The 22,928-nt window shown below is 37.4% G+C and overlaps 3 protein-coding genes across 3 annotated transcripts; 2 read left to right on the top strand and 1 right to left on the bottom strand.

Annotated features, from left to right (window-relative positions):
• The first annotated feature begins 317 nt into the window (after nt 1–317).
• Nucleotides 318–10,017, top strand: LOC103978521 (trans-Golgi network-localized SYP41-interacting protein 1). The gene is made up of 8 exons (XM_009394346.2): nt 318–837; nt 929–1,201; nt 1,277–4,231; nt 5,824–6,625; nt 6,712–7,364; nt 8,364–8,508; nt 8,600–8,681; nt 9,705–10,017. Exons 1-8 carry the CDS (start codon nt 631–633, stop codon nt 9,805–9,807), a joined length of 5,220 nt encoding a protein of 1,739 aa, XP_009392621.2. The 5' UTR covers nt 318–630; the 3' UTR covers nt 9,808–10,017.
• Nucleotides 10,018–11,755: 1,738 nt separating this feature from the next.
• Nucleotides 11,756–15,067, top strand: LOC135634164 (very-long-chain 3-oxoacyl-CoA reductase 1-like). Its single transcript, XM_065144430.1, has 3 exons — nt 11,756–12,436; nt 13,260–13,329; nt 14,636–15,067. Exons 1-3 carry the CDS (start codon nt 11,796–11,798, stop codon nt 14,891–14,893), a joined length of 969 nt encoding a protein of 322 aa, XP_065000502.1. The 5' UTR covers nt 11,756–11,795; the 3' UTR covers nt 14,894–15,067.
• An 830-nt stretch (nt 15,068–15,897) lies between these two features.
• LOC135634163 (protein LOW PHOTOSYNTHETIC EFFICIENCY 1, chloroplastic-like) lies at nt 15,898–19,972 on the bottom strand. Its single transcript, XM_065144429.1, has 3 exons — nt 19,778–19,972; nt 17,297–19,671; nt 15,898–16,359 (listed from the first exon to the last, which is right to left on the bottom strand). Exon 2 carries the CDS (start codon nt 19,629–19,631, stop codon nt 17,520–17,522), a length of 2,112 nt encoding a protein of 703 aa, XP_065000501.1. The 5' UTR covers nt 19,632–19,671; nt 19,778–19,972; the 3' UTR covers nt 15,898–16,359; nt 17,297–17,519.
• Nucleotides 19,973–22,928: the final 2,956 nt, after the last annotated feature.

Raw genomic sequence — 22,928 nt, 5'->3', positions numbered from 1 at the left:
AGGGCGTCCTACGACCAATCGTTAAGGTGGACGCCGCGTGGTCCCCACTGGATCCAGCCAGTGATTATTCCGTCGCAGAATTGGGTGTATGCGCCATGTTTGGAAACCCACCCCGCCGTTCCATGCGTCACATACCCGGAACAACCGCACCAGTGACTTTTACTTGGGCCGACGACCTCTCTCCAATGAAGAAGAAGGTAGGAAATGAGGGCCATCGATCGATGGGGTCCACTCGAAGAAGCGCCGGCGCCTCGACTGGCACCGCCCACATTTCGTCCATTGCGCTGGCTTCGATTAATCTATTCGCCATGCGAAGGCACACCACACCGCACACCCTCTCTCTCTCCCCGCCCGCCTTCCTCCCCCCAAATCCCCGTCCGTCGTCGTCGATTCGATGTAACGCTTCCCAATTACATCTCCGTATGACGCGCCGTCTCTCCGTGCGTTAGGGTGTCCTCCTTCCCCAATTCTCCAATTCTTCCCAATACCCCGAATTCAGTTCGATTTCGTCATATTCCAGTGGATCTACCGCTCTCTGAATTCCAACGTGATTGCAGCTTTTCCTGTTTTTGATTTGATCGTTTCTTTCAATTGGAGCCGGGATTGGCGAGACTTCGGGATCTTTGAATAATGCCGGGCAACTCGGACACCGATTCCTCCCCCAAGCCCTCGAGCAGTGCTGATTCGAGCTTCAGAGGCGATGAGCAGAAGCCGATTAGCGGCGCGGAGGGCTCGCAACCCTACGATCCTGGGTCGCCCAGCAACGCCCAACAGTCATCGGACGAGAGCGGTAGCAGCGATGGCGTGCTCGTGGAGCTCCCTGAGAATCCGGATCAGGTACTGGCTTTGGATCGTTATTTTTAGGTTAAAGTCGGGATCTTCTTTCGACTCCGGATCGCGCGATTGAGCTGTACTGTTTGTGATGAAGGACTCCAGGAGGCCTCGACGGGATCCCGACAGTGGCATCCTGGTTAATATCGATGGGTCGATGCAGGAGCCCACGGATGAATCTGGGAGGGAGGAGACTTTCGAAGACGCTTCGGATCAGCTGGGCATGGCTTCCGCACGGAGTTCCGGGCTGGAGGAGTCGATAGCGGTGATCGAGATTGGGGAGAGTTCGGCTGACAGATTGGTCGCCGATGATCTTGCCAGGGTTCAGGCTCGACTCGAGGACACCATGGTTGAATGCCGGAAGTATAAGGTTAGGTGCTTCTTCGATCTGTGTGATCTGGTCGAATCCTTATAAGTAGAAAACCTAAGACTACTCTTGATTCAGGAAGAAAGAGAGATTTTTGGGAAGGAAGTTGTCAGCCTTCGGCAAAGCCTTCAAGACATCTTGGCTCGCAATTCTTTACTTGTTGCAAACAAGGATGAGTCAGATAGTCAGTCTCATCTTGAAACCAGTGGAAGCGGGGATAGGATATTGTCCTCCCCCGCACCATTGCACTCAATGTTGGATGATTGTTTCAAATTTTTAGTTGATCTAAAAGGCATTCTGGATAAGAGGATAAATTCTGAAAGAATAATGCCGGAACTTTATGCTGCTTTAAATGCCAAAGACCAAGAAATTGAGGATCTCAATGTTAAAGCCTTGAAATCTTCTGTGTCTCATGATGTTGTTGTCTCTTACCTTGGTTCGCTTAGGGAGATCTGGTCAGAGACTAAGAAAGAGTCTACTGATGTTGTTACCAAAAGAATACTTGAATCCCTTGCATCTGTGGTTGGGCAAGAACATGTATCTGCTGAGGATTCTCCTGCCAATAATATTTTTCTTGCTGAGAAGAAGACGTTGTTGTTAATAGAAAAGCATCGTCAGTTCTTATCTGAGATTCAGCAACTTCAACAATGCTTATTAGAGGTTGGGCCTGCATTTGCAGCCACAGGGAACAATGAGTTGGACAATGTTTTCAGTTTCGCTCATGAGGAGTTATTTGAAATGAAGAGAAAAGAGGCTTATTTTCAAGAGAAAATGGTTACACTTGAGGAAGAGAATGGGAAACTTGTTGAACAGATAGAGAGCATGAGAGAGAATTTAGAATCTGCTAATTTGGAAACAAACAAAACTAAGGCAGCACTTGAGCAGGCAGAGAACAAGCTGGTGGTAGCAAAAGAAAAGCTAAGTATTGCGGTGACGAAGGGCAAATCATTGGTTCAACACCGTGACTCATTGAAGCAGTCCTTGGCTGAAAAGACAAGTGAGTTAGAGAAATGCATGGAGGAGTTGCAACAGAAATCAGAGACTTTACAAGCTACAGAAGCCAGCCTTGAGGAGTTAAAGCATTTATTATCGGAGAAGATGAGTGAACTTGAGAAGTGCTTCGAAGAATTGCAACAGAAAACTGATGACTTGGAGACTGTTAAAGCTAGTGTTGAGGATATGAATGCAACATGTAATTTGGTTACTTCTCTCCAGGACTCACTTTCACAAAGGGATAATTATCTTACGGAAATAGAAGAAATTATGTCACAGACAGATACACCACAGGAAGTGCTTTCAATGGAGATCACTGACAAAGTAAGGTGGTTTGTGAACCAAAAAAATGTTGCAGATATCATTATCATGGAGAATAAAAAAATCAGAGATGCCATATCTTCTGTTGAATTACCAGAAGATGTTTCACCTAGAGAATTAGATTCTCAAATTAATTGGCTTGTGAATGCAATTACCCATGCTAAGGACGATATAATTAAGCTGCAGGATGAAATTAGTGGTGCCCGGCATGCTGCAGCATCACATGAATCAGAAATGTTTGAGATGCACAAGGAAATTGATCACCTGGAATCATCTCTTCTGGAAGAAAAGTTAGAAAAAGAGACTCTTCATAATGAACATGAAGTCTTAAAACGAAAATATGAAGAGAATGTTCAAAACTTGTCTATGCTTTCTTCTGATAAAGCTGGGTTGATGAAAGCACTACTGGAATTATCTGAAACCACATTGGATGACCAACTTCCTGTTGATACAAGTACAATAATAGATAAATGCATGATTAAGATCAATGAAAGGATGAATTCATCTCTCACTGAGATTAAACATTTTGAAAGGATGCAGAAGGCAATATATGTAACAGATCAGGAACTGAAATTGTATGAGAAGATTCTTGAAGATGAAATGATTGATAGATCTGCCATGATAGGGTTGTCAGAGGAGCTGGAGAAGTTGTCGAATGAATTGATTGTTTTGAAAAATGAGAAGGCCTCTGTACAGAAAGAGCTTGAGCGAGCTGAGGAAAAGTCTTCTCTGCTTAGGGAGAAGCTATCCATGGCTGTGAAGAAAGGGAAGGGTTTGGTGCAAGAACGTGAAGGCTTCAAACTCTCCCTGGAGGAAAAAACATCTGAAATTGAGAAGCTAAAGCATGAACTGCAGCTAAAAGATTCCACCATTAATAATTACCAAGAGCAAATCAGGTGTTCATCAGCACACACCGAGAAGCTAGAGGAAGATATTGTTACCTTGAAGAATGAAAGGGATCAAAGCCTACATAACTTGCATGAGAGCAGAACCATATTAAACGATTTAGTTACCTCTATAGAAACAATTGCTCTTCCTCCTGTTTATGTTACTGAAGAGCCATTGGAAAAGGTTAACTGGATTGCTGAGCACATCCATGAATCAGAACTTGAAAAGAAAAATGCACTACAAGAACTTGATAAACTAAAAGAGGAAGCTAATTTGCAGGCTGGTAGGTTAGCTGATGCCTTTGCAACTATAAAGTCATTAGAGGATGACTTGTCCAAGGCAGAAAAACATGTTTCTTTTATTGCTGAAGAAAAGAGTGTCATCCAACTTGACAAAGTTTCTGTTGAGCAAGAGTTGGAGAAGCTCAGAGAGGATAGTTTTTCAAAGGGTAGTAAGTTGTCAGAGGCTTATGCTACCATAAAATCACTTGAAGATGCATTAGCAGTGGCAGAAAGGGATATTGCTCAACTGAACTCTGACAGGAACCAGTTGGAAGCCAATAGCAAACAGGAGATAGTTGAATTGAATGCTAAGTTGGTTGAATGCAAGGAAGAGTTGACAAGAACTCACAGCACTATGGAGAACTATTCAGCTGAGTTGAATAGTCAACTTGGACACTTGCATATGTTTATAAAGGATGACAGTATTTTTTCAATGATAGCTGAACAGTTCAACAAAAAGATTGAAGGGTTAAGAAAAATGGATGATATTATTCAGAATATTCATGATCACTTTGCTTCGAAGGGGATACATGTTCATCCTAGCTTGGAGGTACCTGTGATTTTTTGTTAGTTAGTTGTAGTTCCAATACGTATTTACCTGTTACTAGTAGTTCCTATAGGTATTCTCTATCATTTCTTACTAGTATTCCTTCCATCTTGAAATTACTCTATCTTTTAAATACTTTATACTGATAAAAAGCTAGCTAGTTATGCAGTGTGGGACACCTGCGATACTGATTCCTTTTTAGGTTAAATGCTGAGTCTTGACATGCTAAATTGCTTTTGTTGATTTGTAATAAGTGGTCTATTATCTGTGTAACTTTTCCTCTTATTCATGCTCTAGGTAGTGATTGCATGATTTGGGTTGTTTATGTCTCTTTCGTGTATAATTCATAACATGACTTTGTTCGTCCCCAGGTTTTTAGCATTATTATATTCTGCCCATTCAAGAGAGAGATTGAGTGAATGAAGATGCCAAGGGTTGCATTTTGTAGGTGGGGACTATTCAAAAGAAAATATTTGAAGAGCCATTAGATCTTGTTTTTTTGACAGGGTTTTCATTTGATTGTAGATATTTCTCGAACAATAGCTAAAAATTTATGAGAATTAATTTGCAAGGACTATAGCTCCATTTGATTGATTTTCTTTAGATAGTCTTCATATCACAATATAATCATTACAATGGTGTCCAAGGCTTCCACCCATGTGGGAATTGAAGAGGGTCGACACACATAGCCTCTCATAGATAAGGAGGTTGCAGAAAAGCAACGTAATCATGACACCGAATAATCATTGCTTATGATGATGTCCATGAAGGCAGTGATTTTGACCATTAATCTGTTGTTTATAGTAACTGTAACATTTTCATGTATATGGTCATTAAGAATGAACAATATTATATTTTGCACCATCATTTGCTTTCTTTGGCTCAACAGCTAAAATATGTAGGTGGGTTAATGGAGATCATGGTTTCTAATCTTCTGTTATGCCGATTACCTGTGCCAACCTGATAGCATACTAGTATACTGGTGTATTTACCATAAAGGTTGTTACTAACATATTAAACAATTTCTTATTATTTTTTATGGTGTACCAATACATACTTTACCATAAAACCAGTACACATTGGTCCGATAAGATTCATGTATGTTTTCTAGAAACAGTGTTTAAAACATTGATGGAGATAGACAAAGCTGAAGCTCTGGTTGAGCATGATTATATGATGTTCATGTTAGGTTATGATCATATCACCACTGTTATAAAATGGTCCACACAGATATCAGTAAAACATGTACTATTGTTTTCCATTAAAAAGTAAACTTCAGTTCTCAAGTACAGGCAGAATTGCACATTTGTATTATGTTCAATTGATATGATTTCTTGGTAAATGAAACAAAGATATTCAATAAATAAATTTAACTTTTTCAAACCTTGCGAATATAATACCAATCATTTGTGTGCTTCTTTGGAACTTCTGGCTTCTGATTTGTTCAAGTGCTGCCTTTTCACTTTTTTTCTTTTTCTCTTGATTTATCTTAACCTTCCATAATCCAAAAAGAGTCTCAACTATTATCTTCTTTTTTCTTTATGGGAAGCATCGAAAATTTGATCTGATCAATCTATTGATATGTTCTTCATCAGCATGACCCTGCATTTAGAAAGATTTCTTCTTCACCAAGATTTGAGGACTTCAAGAGCAACAGAGCTATGCAATTCAAGGAAAGTGTGGCTGAAAATGTAGATGCTTTATACTGGACTACGATTATTGGAGGGCTGCACGCTCGAGCTGAGTTTCTTGGCAGCAGTTTTGAAGATTTCTGCAAAGGTCTGGATGAGCATATTGCAGGTGTATTGGAAGCTTTGGAAGCTACTAGAAACAAATTTGTCTATATTCTTGAATATAGCGAGTCCTTGATGTTTGATGTACACAAACTAGAAGCTCATAATGAGGCTCAACAAGCAAAACTGGTTACTTTACAAAAGGGGGTGATGACACTTTTCTCTGCATGTGTTGATGCTACACGAGAACTTGTAGAATTCAATGATTCAAGTGATTCTGCCTCTACCTCAGAGAAGGAAGCTTTTACTGATGGACTAGAGGACATGGATTCTGGTCATTATGCTAAGGCAGCTGAAGGTTTATTACTTGCAGCCAAGAGAATCAAGGATCAGATTGAAGAATTATCAGATGCAAAGAAAGTCTGGTTAAAATACGAAGATGATATTAAAAACAAACTGAAAGAAGCTGAATCAACTGCTAAAGCTGCTGTTCAAGAGCAGATGCTCCAACAAGAAAGAGTTTCTACATTGGAGAGGGATCTTGAAGAATTGAATGAGTTATGCAATGAGATGAAAAATAAGATAGAGACTTATCAAGCCAAAGAGGACAGGTTGAGGGACAAAGAAGAAGAAATTTTGTCAATGCGGAAGGCCACAGACAGAGGTAACTCGTATGATTCAGGTTTTCTTCTAGATGTTTGTCTTGTCTTCCTTTATAATTCTTGTTCCCTTTATCTCTTTGTCATTCAGGAATCAGTGGCCAAGAATTGTCAGAAAGCCAAATAAATACCCTGATGGATAAAGTAAATAAGTTAGAAATTCCTTTTGATGAGACAGAACTTGGGTCTTCTGAAGTTTGCTTCTCAAGTCCTGTAGAGAAACTCTTTTTTATAGTTGATAAAGTCATTGATATGCAGCAGAAGATGAATAACTTGAATGACGAAAAGGATGATATGCAGTTGATTCTTTCATCCCATGTGCGTGAAATTGAGTATCTGAGGGAGGCAGCTGAAACCATGAACATCAATAGTCAGGAATTGGAACTGAGGAAGAATGAGTTATTGGAAATGACTGGTGGCTTGGAGAGAATTATAAGGAGTTTAGGGGGATATGATGCACTCCAAGATCAGAAACCTGTAAGTGTAAAACAGCTCCTGTCAATGTTGGAGAGATTGACAACAGCCTCAAACTTGGAATTTGAGAATTTAAAATCTAGAGCACAAGAACTAGGATCTGAATTGCAATCAAAAGATACTCTTATTGATGACTTGTCAGAGAAGGTAAAGATTCTTGAGAATTCAATTCATGCTCAGAGTGGACAGCAGGAGATAACAAAAGAAAGGACCTTTCTTGAATCAACACCAGCAGCAGTTGGTTCAGAGATATCTGAAATTGAAGATGTGGTAATATTCACAATCCCTCTTTGTTTCCTTGATTTGTAAATTGCAAATCGTACTATATCTTAGCTACATGAAGACCATAGCTGGTAATTGCAAGCATTCAAGACCTTGAATTAAATGTCTACAGGACTTGTTAGTATATATCTTATGTAAAATAGAGCCCGCACCCCATCTTGGGCTGCACTAGGATACATGTTCAGGAGCTGTATCACGAGTGTAAAGGATTTAAAGTTTACATGGATCGAATTTTTTATGGATTGCATAGTGGTAGTGGCTAGACAATTAGAAGTCAAGGGCTTAATCAGACGTCTTGATTTTGGATGTTGGCACTGCACGTCTTAAAACATAGGTTGTGTGCATGATGCTTTCAATGTTTTAGACTTGAGACTAAATGTGAATGTGGATATTTAGCAAACATTTCCTTTTAATCTCCTTAAATTTTTATTTTTTTTTATCATTTTTGCATAGTTGCATGTGCAGATTCATAAAAAGCATGAACAGTGAGTACGACTTTTGCAGGCCCTTTTAATTAAATGACATACACAGCAAAAAGCTTAAAAATGTAGAAGACATCAATTTCTTGTTCATTTCCTGTGAAGCTATTGTCCTACATAAAACAACATTTTGAAGTAAGTCTCTGATATTAGGTTCTAGTTAACCTTTTCATACATAAAGAAGATCATACATATTAAAGAGGCCCTAATCATTTTCTAGATCTCCTGTCAAGGCTATAGTTTCTTAGTGAAGCTTAATTACTTTACAACCTCTACTGAGTTATGTCCTCTTCCTCAGTCCTAAAACATCAGATATGTTAGCTTTCCTATAATGGAGTTGTGATAAACATATTATGCTTATGATGTAGTGTTGCTGTCAGAGAATCTTATATTTCATGTCAAATGCCTAAAGAAATTACCAAAAAGAACAGGGAAGATGATCTCTTTCAAGGATCATCTAGGATGTAGTTAAAGTCATTATTTTGAACTTGCATGAGTATTTTTGTAGGGACCACTGGGAAAGAGCACAACATCAACTGCTTCAACTGCTGCCCAATTGAGAACAATGCGGAAGGGGTCGAATGACCATCTTGTTTTAAACATTGATTCAGAATCTGATCGTTTGATTGCTGCCCAGGAGGCAGATGCTAAAGGTTTGACATTGCTAGCTTCTCAAATACTTGTACTAACCCAAATATAAGTCTAAAACATTGTACTTGTTTGTACTTGTTTTGTCTTGAACAGGTCATGTGTTCAAATCTTTGAATACTTCTGGTCTAATCCCAAAGCAAGGGAAGTTGATTGCAGATAGAATTGATGGTATTTGGTGAGTTATTAGTTGATATCTTTCATTTTTCTGGTGCCATGCTGGTCTTGTTTCCTTTGCTGGTCATATCCCAAAACAAGGAAATTGCTCTAATGCATTTATCTTGAAGTGTAAAATAGCATATTTATCTACGTGCTTGCAGTCTGATATTTTTCCAATTTAGGCAGCTATATTACCTTCTCTTTATTAATTTACTGCCATTTACATGTGTCATTCTAGACCTTCTTAGTTATCTTCTAAACTAGTAAAGCATATACATTAAATAAAGCATCTTTAATACCTTAAACTACCTTATTGTTTGTGTTGTCTAATATACAAGGAAAATTACTGTTGCTTGTGATTTCTTTGGAGCAAGTATTGCTTAGAATGGGTTATTGAATTGTCTGAAAATCAGTTAGAAGGTTAATTTTTCACTATCCTTAAGTTTGTGCTTTGTTAATTGTGTAAACTTGAGTTTTTCTTGATCCACTCCCTAAATTTTAATTGGTTCAGTCAAATACTACCATCAACTCTATCAATTAGCCTTGAATGGGAAATTGACCTGGTTGTGCAACAAGGCTTAGCTTGCCACAACATATATATATATATATGTGTGTGTGTGTGTGTGTGTGTGTGTGTAATTTGTATATATTTTTATATATATAATTGATTTAATTGAAAAGTTAATTAAATTTTTTGAAATCATTTGTGAAAAATCAAAAGCTATGGACCCAATTAATTTACCCAAAAGTTCAAGAGCTAGTGGTGTAATTTACTCGAGTTAAAAAAAAGGTACAGAAGTTTTAAGATAATTAATTTTTTAGATTTGATTGTAATTACCTAGAGCATGTGAGTACAAGGCAACTCCTTTCTTGCTTTCCAACATTTTCTTATCACAATCAACTTCTCATGGTAATTGTTATCAAGGAGAGTTCATCAATGTGTTACTCTGCCTGCAAGCCACATATTTCTTTCACTGGCAGATGCAAGTTGTATTTGCTAAAAATATAATGTCACTCAATTTCATGCTTATCACTTTCTCAGGGTGTCGGGGGGTCAGATGCTGATGCGCCGGCCTGAAGCAAGGCTAGGGCTCATGGCTTATTTGTTCTTCATGCACCTGTGGTTGCTAGGCACCATATTATGACACTGCGGACAATTATAGATTGCAATCTGTATCATAGAATGTAAAATATATTCTCATTATTTTTTACAGATGGTTTATATCCCATTCATTTACCCCCTCAATCTACTCAAGACTTGTATTTAATTTCATTTATTAGCTATCTTACAAAGATGTAAGATGATAAGATATTCCAAACTTTTATAATCAGTGCATCTTTCTTGATTACAGACAGTAATGATTCAAGTTATGCACCCGCTGCAGCCCAGGCTATATTTAAATGCCGTGTCTGGAATTTCAGATGCATAAGCTAAACATTACATTTGTCCAACATGGTTGGTTCCTGGTAAATGTTGAATTTTGTGCTATGGAGTTATTTAACTCCTTTTTTTTTTTCCCTTTAATCTTCCCTGTTAACGCCTGTCCTGTGATAGAATTGAATAGCATAGCATGTAAATCAATTGAGTGTCAATTATTTTTTCTTTAGTTTTATTCTGATTCTGTAGAAGACTACCTGATGTACCTTTTGTTTTCTTAGCGGCATGTGAAGATGTTGGAGTATAACTTGTCAAGTAAGTTCACTTCTACTCTATTTTTTTTTTTTATTCTTTTCAAAACCTAGAGATGAATTGTTTTCAAGTATAGCAAATTATTTATTTCTTTTCTTGTCATAATCTTCTATGTTGCTTTAAAAAATGTAGTCTTCGAAATCTTGGCTATGAACCGTGTAGTTTGCTTAAAATTGAGTTAGTAATGTGTAGGATTGTAATTAGATAACTTCAATCCTCTTCTGAAGAGATTAAAATCTCTCTCCACTTTGTTAACTCTGTTTGGAGCATAAAATGAGGTTTGTAGGATCTGCCCAAGCGCATAAAATGTTTTCGTTTCTGGAAGGATATATTAGATGTTTATATTACTCTTCAGGACTGTTAGTTTTTATTTCCCAGAAAAAAAATAATAGTACGCCAAATCTTTCATGTAAGTTGCAATATGTTAAGATTATTTTTGTGCGGTAGCATTTTTATTTCGTTTTCTTAGCTGATTATGTTCATAAAGTTGAATGTTATCTATCCCTCGTATCCTTTTCTTGGATTGTCAATTTTTTATGTTAAACTTAAGGTTATAAGAAGGGGTACTTTTTATTGGATTGAGTTCAATTAAATCGACGATGGTTACAGAAAAAACAGATGAAGGAACTAATAATAAAATTGAAGAATTTATATGAAATTTTAAAATCTCGAATAGCTATTTTTGTTTATTTTTGGGGTGAAAGAAGATTTTTAATCATTTTAACGAAGTGAATGCTTCGTTATGGAACAACTAAATGCACCCACCCCATCATGGACCATACAGTAGTAGTATTTAGAAGGATTTTTTTGCCACCCAATTTAATAGCGTTAGGTATATTGAATTGTCTTCCTTCCAATGTCTAATAAATTAATCTTCACTTGACCTAACATGAAAACATGGCTAGATGTCGTAACTCGGCCTTTTTGCTCATAACAATGATCTTCGATTATGTATTTGATTATATTTATTGAGATAATAATAACATAATCTTTAGCTCAGATGAACGACAATACCATGGTACATATCTATCAATGTAGAAGTCAATGGAGAAGTTCTCATCAAAAGAATTAATCACGTTGAAAAAGTTAATAATTATTGAGTAGTTAATGCTACATTGGTGGGTTGTTGGGATTGAAGTCTAATGATTCCATCACAAATTTAGTGTGTTGACCTACAAAACCGCCCCCATCTTCCCGGCCATCGAACAGCCACCCAAGTCTCCACCGCTCACCAGCACGTATTGAAGTCTTGTTGGCCTTTCTGCTTACTGTCACTCTTTGCGGCTTAATGCTGCTCATCCGCTTCAACGACCCAGTGGGCCCCTCGAAACGCTCTTTCTCTCCCTCCACCTCCACCTCCACCTCCACCTCCACCTCCGCGCAGCTACCCGTTTAAATACCCGAACACCCGCGCGCGAACACACACACAAAGCCTGGGAAGCCATGGCGGCGTTCGCCCTCCACCACCAGCTCCAAACCCTCCCCGCCTGGCTCCTCTTCGCTGCCGCCGTCGGCCTCCTTGCCTTACTTAGATCATCCATCGCCGCCCTCCGCTGGGCCTTCGTCACCTTCCTCCGCCCCGGCAAGGACGTTCGCCGCTACGGCTCTTGGGCCGTCGTCACCGGCTCCACCGACGGCATCGGCAGGGCCTTCGCCCTCCAGCTCGCTCGCAAGGGCTTCAACCTCATCCTCGTCGGCCGCAACCCCGACAAGCTCCGCGACGTCTCCGACGCCATCCGCGCTCGGCACCCGGCCGCCAGCGTCGAGACCGTCGTCGTAGACCTAGCCGGTGACCTCGCCGAGGGCATCGCCCGGCTCCAGAAGGCCGTCCAGGGGCTCGACGTCGGGATCTTGGTCAACAACGCTGGGGTCTCGTACCCCTATGCCAGGTTCTTCCACGAGGTGGATGAGGAACTGCTGAGGAGCCTGATCAAGGTGAACGTGGAGGCGGTGACGAGGGTCACGCAGGCAGTGCTGCCGGGGATGCTGGAGAGGAAGAGGGGCGCCATCGTGAACATCGGCTCGGGGGCGGCCATCGTCATCCCGTCCGATCCGCTCTACGGTGTCTACGCCGCGACGAAAGCGTAAGATCTGTTATGTTTCCTCTTTCTTGGATGGATTCTTGTGCCTTCTTAGTGCTCGAAACTATGATTTCATAGGAAGCAGATCTGTTCTCCATGTGCCAGATGTTCTAATTTCAGATGCGCTTAGATAAATTGAACATAAATGAGAAACATCCGAGCTAACTGTTAGGAACAGGGATTTCAAGACAAAAAACACTTGCTTTGCAGATTTGTCATCCTACTTTAGCAATTTGTCACATATCTGGTAGCATTCTCCGTGATCTATAGTTTTCATATCGGTAGAATAAACCCTTTCTAGAATCATTCCCATTCAAAAAACAATTTTTTTTATAAGTTTTAGTATTTTTATTGATTTCGGTAACGATATGCATATTGATCCAGTCCTATATCGTTTGTGAGGAAAAATGAAGAATTATACAATCAAATTATTTTCTATCTAAATTTTTATGAGTATCGATAGTCCAATAACTGTATTTACCAATAAATAAAATGATTTGGGTTTCAGCATGTTGAAATTATATAGAACTTTCTGATTCCTGTTTAGTTGTAATAGTTTCTATTTTATGTTCTTCTTGGTCTTCCATTAAGAGGTCTAGCATGTCATTGTTTGTGCAGTTTCCTAGTAAATCTAGCTGTTGAAATTATAGATGACTATTGATTTTCTAGAAGCCACTGTTTCTCTTGATCACTCAGTAACTTCTTTTATTTACTTATTTATTCATCTTACCTGTGTATTTGGCTTTTCCTAGGGATCCTATGTGAGGGAAGTTCTTTTGTGTTCTTTTGTTTAGTACGTGACACTGAGCAAACTATTTGTTCTCAGGTACATTGATCAATTCTCGAGATGTCTGTATGTTGAGTATAAGGGCAAGGGAATAGATGTGCAATGCCAGGTAGCATTCTTGTAGTTTCATTTATATAGCCTTGACAGATACCTTTGAAGCCACATCTATTTGCAGAATGATGATCTTGGCTCTGAATGTGCTCTTAATTTTCCTCCAAACTATCTTTGTGTTTTGCTGAATAAATGTTGCATGTTACTTTTACTAAATGTCTTAATATTATGATGAAGAATACAAAAGAATTGAGATGTTATTTTATTAGATTTATAATACAATCCTTTAAAGGCATTAATTTTATTTTTTTTCTTAATTTATGAAGTAACTCAGATGTTATTTATATATTGTAAATATTTAGTACAAGACCAGAATGGTCGGATGTCTATAGCATGTGGTGGCACTATGATCCAAATTTCAACTAGCCCAAATTGATGATTAAGGTTGAAACATGGAACTGTTTTGGTTCGGTTAGATCTGATGATTCACATCGGGTTATGACCATTTCATCCATTTGCTGTGAAAAAACAAATGGTTTGACCTACGCAGTAGAGAACACCATAAGAGAAAATTAGTCAGAGATGGGTGACAGGAGTCATTGCATAAGTAGATCCCTCTCACTCAAAAGCTTCCCAAGGCCCTTTCTCTCTTAGGTAATTCATTCCCACGTTTAACAAAGTAGGGCACAGATCGCACTCAAAAAGAGAGTTTTGTAGTACAAATTTAGAGAAGTTTGTAGTATATATTTCTTTTAAACTGAGTTCATTATATGTCCCATTTTTTATATTCTTTTTCTTTTTTAGTTCTTTGCTAGAGTTTCCTTTGTTTTCTTGATTCAGATAAGCTTCTAATAGGTTAGTTTCAGTTATGATACCAGCCATTTTGGTTTTAGATGAATAAACTGGAAAAACTGAAAGTAAGGAAATGCATGTTTCTTGATTTACCCACTTGTACTTTCTGATGATGTCTAGTGAAGGATGGTTGGAGAATAGTTAGAGCGAATCAAGTACGCAAGAGAGGGCCAAACGATTATTCGAATGCCTCTGAAACTTCTGACAAAAGTTTCCTCGTGGTGTATATTTTGTAGTAGTATCTGTCCAATGGCTTTCTTCAGGTTTCTAATGTGTTTTACATTTGATTTATTTAACAAACATTTAGTATACAATGTTTTTTATTCTAGTAATGTCAATTAAGTTATAGCTATAGTATGTGTTCCTCTTAGGTTGTCACACATCTCTTGAGCTACATACATGCCTACTTTGTTGAAGATTTTGCTGGTCAATGTAGTGTAGTGCAGTAGTGTTCTCATGTATCCCTATCCTGTGTATGTATATGACTTGATATGGTATCATCCTGAGTGCAGGTGCCCTTATATGTGGCGACAAAGATGGCATCGATCAGGAGATCTTCCTTCTTTGTTCCATCACCAGACACCTATGCCCGTGCTGCTTTGCGGTGTATAGGCTATGAACCAAGATGCACACCCTACTGGCCCCATTCCCTCATTTGGTGTCTGCTCTCAGCCATACCAGAGTCGGTTATCGACCACTGGCGCTTGGGCTTCTGCATGAACATCCGCAAGAGGGGGCAGCTCAAAGACGCCAAAAGCAAGGAAAATTAGCTCCTGATATCATAGCGTGAGCGATGGCTACTTCAGAATACTATTTATTTTCATCCCGAGAATAATTATCAATGGACATGTAGGTTATTACAGTGCTTGGATTCACAATCTGTGCATGTACTTGTTATGAAAAGCAGGATTGAGCATGCAGTGTCATTGGAAACAATTCCTCTAGATTGAAGCTTCTGAGATTGATCTGGAAATCTTGAGATACCATTTCATTCTGTGGCAGATACCAGTCATGCATGATCTACCCGGCTATGAGGTAAATGCAAGTTGTTCTCTTGTTGGTTTTAGAACAGTAAGGAGGCATTATACATAATACTGTGTGCTATATGTGGTTGTTCTTTTAAGTGCTTCATAAGGCATAATTACCCAAATAGATCAGAAAACCACACCAGACTTAAAGGAGAACAAGTGAGTTATATAGCACTGCCTATGCAGTGAGGGTGATAGAATGCAACGTATCACAGCTTGGCAATCATTTGCAGGACCAGAAAATATTTGTGTACAAAGAACCACTTAAAAATTTCACAAGTGTTTTCTTCAAAAGAAAAAAAAGGAAGTCTTTGAAACCAAGTCCGATCATGCTGCTAAAAAGACACAAAAGAGATGATTATATCTGCAACACCTTAGTTTAGTCCCACGGCAAAAGAATGATCGAATTAGTTCGTAAAAGGTTAGATGGATGTAGCATCATTATCTTAGGTATAATGGTTAGGATTCAATAAAACAATAGGTCAATTATTTCTCTGATAATTTTATTGATGGGAGTCCAATCAGTTTTGGTCAACAGAAAAGAGTTGACTTTGGTACATCAAAAGTGGGAAAAGAATGTCAGCAATTGTTGGCTCATACTGGTATGAAGATAATGGTAAGGAATACAGTTAGAAGACAACTTAAGCAATTGTCTTATATAGTTTAGAATTTAGTTCCAGACTGACTGATCCATGGTCTATTATTGAGAGTGTCATCATCCTTGGTCTACAAGCTTCTAAGAGACATGAAGGAACATATGTATTGGTTAACTGGAGAAATTATTGAGACTGATGGCAGTGCCACTGCACTTGCAGCATACAGTCCTAATTATCCCAACACATGATTGTTTTAGGTTGTGATGCAAGAAGAACAGTGAGAGAACTGTAAATTTACCTGCATCTCGTCCTCAAATGGGCAAGAGATCTCCTTCACTATGTACGCTTCAAAAATTTTCTTCCGGAATAGCTCATTCTCAAACAATGAAACAGCATGTCGTTCTTTCTTCTTAGATAAGTTCCAGTGTCGTCGAAAGATGTAATGCCATAGGCAAGATGACTTACTCATCTCCTCCCAATTTCCTACTGCTTACAAACATTTGATCTCATGGAAGGAAACCTTTATGTAGTATATCCTCAGTCAATCCTCGAATACTTCTACCAACATATCCCTAAAACTGCAAATTTCTCCTGCATGTTGCTTCAACGCACCTAAGAGCAGCAGAAACATGTTCACAGTGAGTTCAAGCAGTAGCTTTTAGTTTCTGATGGATAAATTAAGATGTAAGAATCAGAATTCAAATATAAAGCATGAGAAGAAATATTCCAATTGGTGTGGAATACATATAATCAGAAAAAAAAGTGGCCATTGTATGCACCACTCATTATTCCTATTCTAGTTGATCAAAAAGGAAAATTAAATATAAAAAAACACTCGACCTATTTTCAACACCACTCTAGTGCCTACTGGAGATCCTAAGCCTGATTCTTCTTGCTAGAAGAGATTTTAAAGTAAATTTAAGAAATTGTTGATGAAACTCACACGAAAAAAGGTGTCTCCTGCAGAAAAAGAGAAAATGACAATCATGAAAAGATGGCATTTACGATTATATCCAAATTAATTTGTGCACCAGAACTCAACAATGAACCACAATGATGAAATTAATCAAGCCAGTCTTGCGGAAGCAAAGAACCCATATCCGAGATATGTGGAACTGAACAAATTAGGCTATAGAACACATTTGTTCATTGCAGGTGGAAAGAATGGTGGATGAATTGGACATTCTAATATTTTTAACTGGGTCATATCATATTCTTTAAGTGATGGATTTTATATTTATTTCAATAACCACTGGGTCATATCATATCAATAAAACAGAGCAGATAAACAAAACCACTGACGAAAAAGAAGCAGATGGTGCCCAGTCATTTAATAAAAAACTAACAAACTTTACTGGAGGATAACATCTCTGACAAGTAGTGCAAGTATCGTGAATTAAATTTATGTCTCAAAAAGCCGACAAATAGAAGATGAAAAATGTTGTAGGAAATTAAATCATGTCCAAAGAGAACAACAATCACAGTGAATGGATAGTTAGCAATTTCTGGGACTCACTAATAGTGTACAGAAGTGCAAAGGAATGTTAACCTTATGAACAAAGTTGGACGAAATGGAAATGTGCAATCAATGTGACTGAAAATTCCTTTCCAAGCAGAAGCCAATTAGACTTGCAAAAATATTAGATGACAGTATCTCTTGTGGAACTTAAATCATTAACTCTCGAGGCTTACACATGGAGATTACCAATGACTGATCGATGGACCTTGCCTGCATGTAGGAAACCAAGTAAACAAACTCATCCATGGTTTCATCACTCATGACCCTGTGAATGGTATATTTCTTTCTCATCAAACGGTCTTCCTCTCCTAGGGAGACTGGCAAAATTACAGAAATCTGACAAATTCCTGTGTATCATTGTGCTTTTCTGCTTCTCAGAAGGTCGTGGGCCCAAAGCATTCAAGTCCATGTTTATGCCATACGACTCACAAGATTCTAATACGGCATCATAGGCTTTTGAAGAAAGCTGTAGCCCTTCATTGCAAGCCCTCAAGTACATGTCATATGCTAGTCTTGGTTTGCCATCTCTCGCAAGAGCTTCTATCAGCATCTCATAAGTAATTTCATTTGGCTTGATGTTTTGAACTTTCATTCGGTGAAACCACTCAAAAGCAGCACCTCCCATACTGTTCTTAGCACACCCAGTGATTATTGCATTAAAAGTCACCACGTTTGGTTCAATTCCCATTGATCTCATTTCACGAAGAATAGAATCTACCATCTCAGGGCTTCCTTTTCCAATGTAAACAGATGCCAAAATTGTGTATGCATACAAGTTCGGCTTGACACCAACTTTACACATATGCTCCCAGACCCGGAGAGCCTCATCATAAAGCTTCCCTTTTTCAAGTGCGCTTAGCAGAGCTCCATAAGAGAGTATGGTCGGTTTCTCCCCTTGCTCCACCATCCTCGTAAATATCTGTACAGCAGCCGATGTTTCGGCTGCTTTAGAGCATGCCACAAGGACTGCATTCCATTCTCTGCTTCCTGGCCTCAAGCCTTTATCTTGCATCTTGTTGAGCAACCTAACACCCCATCTCCAGATCCCTTTTCTCCGAGCAGCAGTTAGCAGGATGTTGAAGTGGGAAACGATCAGCTCGTATGATAGATTATTAGGCTTAGGTCCTTTATCCAGCAAGTCCTCATAGATCTCAAGTGCTGCCCACCATTTTTTAGCCTTACCCATTAGCCAAATCACATGATTACACACTGATAAACTTATGTCACTGCCCAGATCCCTTATTCTATTATACAATTCTCTAGCCACAGTATAATGGCTCTCTCGAGTGCACGCCCATACGAGCCGCTCATAATCTGCTCGGCCAGGTTTGACTTGTGCCTCATCCATAACAGTTAGGAGCTTCAACACGTTGGGAGCTGGATTCTCTTCGTTTACAAGCCACCGACGCATCACAAGATAACAAATGTGGATTGTGAACTTTTTGAGTTTAACAAACTCGCTCTCCCATTCCTCGCTGCTATCTTTACCTACTTCACCCTTCTGATACTTCTCTCTCAGCTTGGCAAAGTATCCAAGTGCACCATATGCATCATTCATCTTCTTGTATGCTAGTAAAACGGTCGAATAAGTGACAGGAGATGGAGATAGGCCATTATTTTCGATATCAGCTAACACGCTGAGGGCCTCTTTGTGCCGCCCTTGTTCGAGATAAACAGACATTAAAGTGTTATAAGTCACGATATTTGGAACGATGCCTTGTTCCTTCATATCTTTTATAACCTCATCAACTTTATCAAATTGCCGGGTCAGCTTAACAGCACTCAAGAGGCTGTTATAGATGAACAAGTTGGGGGAGAGAGAACTGTGGGTCTCCTTGCTCTTCCTCTTTAACCACTCGACAACAGCAAATGCCGGATCCAATCTCTTATCTGCCCCAAAGCCCCGAATCATAGATGAGTAGACAGGCAGAGGCAAGTCATCCATGTTCTTGAACAGATCCTCCACATCATCTGCAGTTTTAGCATCCTTTAAGCTGGACGCCAAGGCACGAACATCAACCCTTTCTTTTTCACTTAACACCGTTTTCTTCTCGTGTTCATTCTCATCTTCTTCACCATCAAACATTGGTAGTCCCTCTACATGACCACTCCCTAATTGTTCTTGATCTAATGCCAAAGCCAAAGAGAAGTATTTCCCGGAAGGAGCCCTAGTCTGCTCAAAAAAGCCAAGTTTCACACCGCTAGCAAAAATCCTACTCCTCCAACAAGGGCTCTGTCTTCTTAAACCTCTAAGACAACTCGAAATCGAGGATTGGCGAGAACAGCTGCTGCTGCTGCTGCTGCCAAGAGGAGAGTCATGGCCCCAGCTCTTTTTCCTTCTCCTCCTCAACGAATGGGAATCCATGGAAGACGTCGGCAAGGATGCTCCTTTACAGCAGAAAGTGCTTAAAGATTGCATTTTGGGGCGGATTACGGCCAGAAGCAGATTCCGGAGAAGAGCAATCGCACGCAGAATCTACAACAGAGTGAAGAAGAGGTGGAGAGGTATACCTTCGGGCTGAGGTTAAGAAGGGATAAGGATTTGGCTTCCCGCTGTCATTTGCATCCGGTGAGAAGAGCAGGGAAATCGGGGCGGTGTTAAAGTGGCAGCCAGCCAAATGGTAAAGTCCCTCTTCATTTCTCCGTGCTCCTCTGTGTCTCTCAAATCTTCGCCTGAAAGAACAAGCTCTATCTGGTAAGATGGACCCAATGGGCCACCGCAGGTATCAGATTGGAAGAGGTAAACGTTTTAACAATTAATAGTAAGATTTTATGATCAATTTTTATCTTCACCATATATATATTTTTTTATCAAAAAATAATATAATATAATATTTTATCACGTATTAATGTGAATAGTTCATATAAATATGATAATTTGATATATAATTTTAATTTGATAATACTTTGTAGTAACTATTATTATTATTATTATTATTATTATTATTAATATTATTGTTGTTGTTGTTGTTGTTGTTAATAAGCTTTTTAATTAAATAAACTACTGATAAATTAGTGGCAAGTCACCATACATTAAATTGGTCTCACAAGTCCCACACTCACATCAACCAAGCAATCCTCGTATTAGCATGCATGAAGCATACCGTTCCATTCCCAGTTGTAAAAGAATGGAATGCAGTAACTTTATTGCTAGGAAAAGAACAGAAATTCATTTTGCCCATAGTTTTGCTGTACAAAGTTGGTCTTAGGAAATAATTTTGTGAGATTATTTTGACAGGAGGAACTTTTTTAATTATCATCATAGACCCTTTGTTCTCGCTTATAAATAAATAGAATATTCTAGAGACAATATACCAGTCATTGATATTATAGATATTTTCAATTTCTCTCGGTCCTTGATCCATCACTCATAGCAGTCCTATAAAGGATAGAAAGAGAAAAGGAGAGTCTAGTTCTTCGTACAAATTGATATCGCTATAATTTTCGGATCAGATGACAATATATTTGTAGTTCAAATAAAGGTTTTTTTTGGATGTTATCGAAAGGTACGTATCATAAATCCAATTTATCGTTATTTGATTTTAGTTTCTAACATTAATTTTTTTTTAACATAATAATAGTATAATCATGATTTTTATACTTATAATTCGTATGAGAGTTAGGTTTTTGAAATCAAATACCTTAATATATTTATCAATATAATTTTTATATTTATAATTGGTATCAGAATCATAAGGGTTATCGGGTGGCATTGGGCACAATGGCACGGCACTGCACAACGACTTGAGAAGTTGTCGATTAGCAATATAAGTATTGCCATCGTTGTAAGCGGTAGTAGGCGACGATCGTGCACCGTGACGACCATGGAAAGATAAATAATTAGGATTTTAATTTTAAAATTATAGTTTTACCCTTATAAATTTTTTTAATTCTAATTTATATCCTTTACCAATTCTACCCTTCGAAAACTATATAATTATATTATATCCTAACAAAATTATAGTTTTACCCTTAAAAAATTAAAATTTTCTAACTTATGTCCTTAATTATAAAATTGGCCAATATAATTTATTTTTAATCAAATATTTTGATTGGACTTATCATGACTATATGTTCGACTAATCAAGTTTTAATCAAATCCAAGGAAAGTCAAAATTTTGATTAATTTTTGTCTTTGATCAACCTTAATTTTTGATTTACTTAATTAGACTAATATTTAGCCCAATTATAGACTTGCCCAATTAAATAGGGTTGATTGTCTAATTTAGGGTTTCATAGTTTATATTCTTATTTCAAGTTTTCTTATATAACATATTTTTACATGTGATAATTAAACTTCAATTATTATTTTTGGATATTTATTTAGTTATTCACATGTATATCTTTAAGATTATGAAATAATATTTTTTACATAAATATATTATTTATATTTTATCATGATGAGTTTTTGTTTATGCTAATTAATATTCAATAAATATCATGATTATTATTTTATTATTATTAAACTATTTTGATGAAATTAAATTAAATGATAATTAGTGAATATTAATTATAACTTATATCCTTAAGTTTTATCTAATTAGTAGTTATCAACGTGGCCTAGAATAATAGATTTATGAGATATAAATTAAAATAAATATTTTATTATTTATAAAATATTTATATTTTATATTATTATATTAGTCTTGTACTTGCTAAAGGAGCCTAGACCAATAACTTAAACAATTACATTAAAGAATTAGTCCTAAATGATATTAATAAAATAATATTCATAATGGTATATATGAGATTTAAATAATTCAAAAGAGAATCTACTTCGAATAATTATATAATAAAATATAATGATATTATTTTTGATATTATTATAGTTTAAGATTGTATATCAAATAGTAATAATACTATTCCAAAATGATGGTAACAGTCCTCCATAAATAATTTTGAGTGAACACTTGATATGTTAATATTTAACTTTGGGTGAAGTATGAATGATATCAATAATTCATCATATCTTAAAAACTTAAAATATTAATATTATTTTTATATTTTATAATAGTACTTATTACTATACACTCTCATACTTCTAGTGTCTTTGTATTCTCTAATTTAAATTATTCAGAATAGTTAGAGTATATGGACCTTACACTTAGCATATTAAATTTTTGACCTATATTGTTGAAAAGCTTGTAAACTTGATTAATGAAAATATTATGAAATAAATGAATGAAATCAATACTTGGGAAAGATCTAATAGGCTCAATTTAATATTTATAAGAATGACAATTACAAATAATATAAAGACTTCATTATCGTCTAGAACTAACTCATAGGAATATTTAAGGACTACTGAAGATAGATTTAAATATGCTAATAAGTTATTGGCTGATATATTAATGAAGAAACTAACTACAACTTAGTATAATAACTATTGAATCTCATATTTTGATAATGAAATCAATTGATAGTGTTTATGATTTTATTTATATTTTAAATGACGCAGAAAGTTTTGATCTCAAAGAGATAATTAAAGCATAAAAAATCATGTTGGGCCGAAGAAAAATATGTCAAAAGATTGGATGTCAAGCCAAAGGATCGATCGATGTATTGGTAGAAGGCTTCGGGCCATGGATGCGGGCATCGGGCTAAGAAGAGTAGAAATTACACTAAATAAATCGGAGTTACGGAGGTCAATTGGTCGATTAGA

The sequence above is a fragment of the Musa acuminata genome, chromosome BXJ3-3, assembly GCF_036884655.1.
Source record: "Musa acuminata AAA Group cultivar baxijiao chromosome BXJ3-3, Cavendish_Baxijiao_AAA, whole genome shotgun sequence".
NCBI classification, from domain to species: Eukaryota; Viridiplantae; Streptophyta; class Magnoliopsida; order Zingiberales; family Musaceae; genus Musa; species Musa acuminata.
Note: the sequence above shows the minus strand (reverse complement) of the source record. Positions and strands in the feature narration are given on the sequence as shown.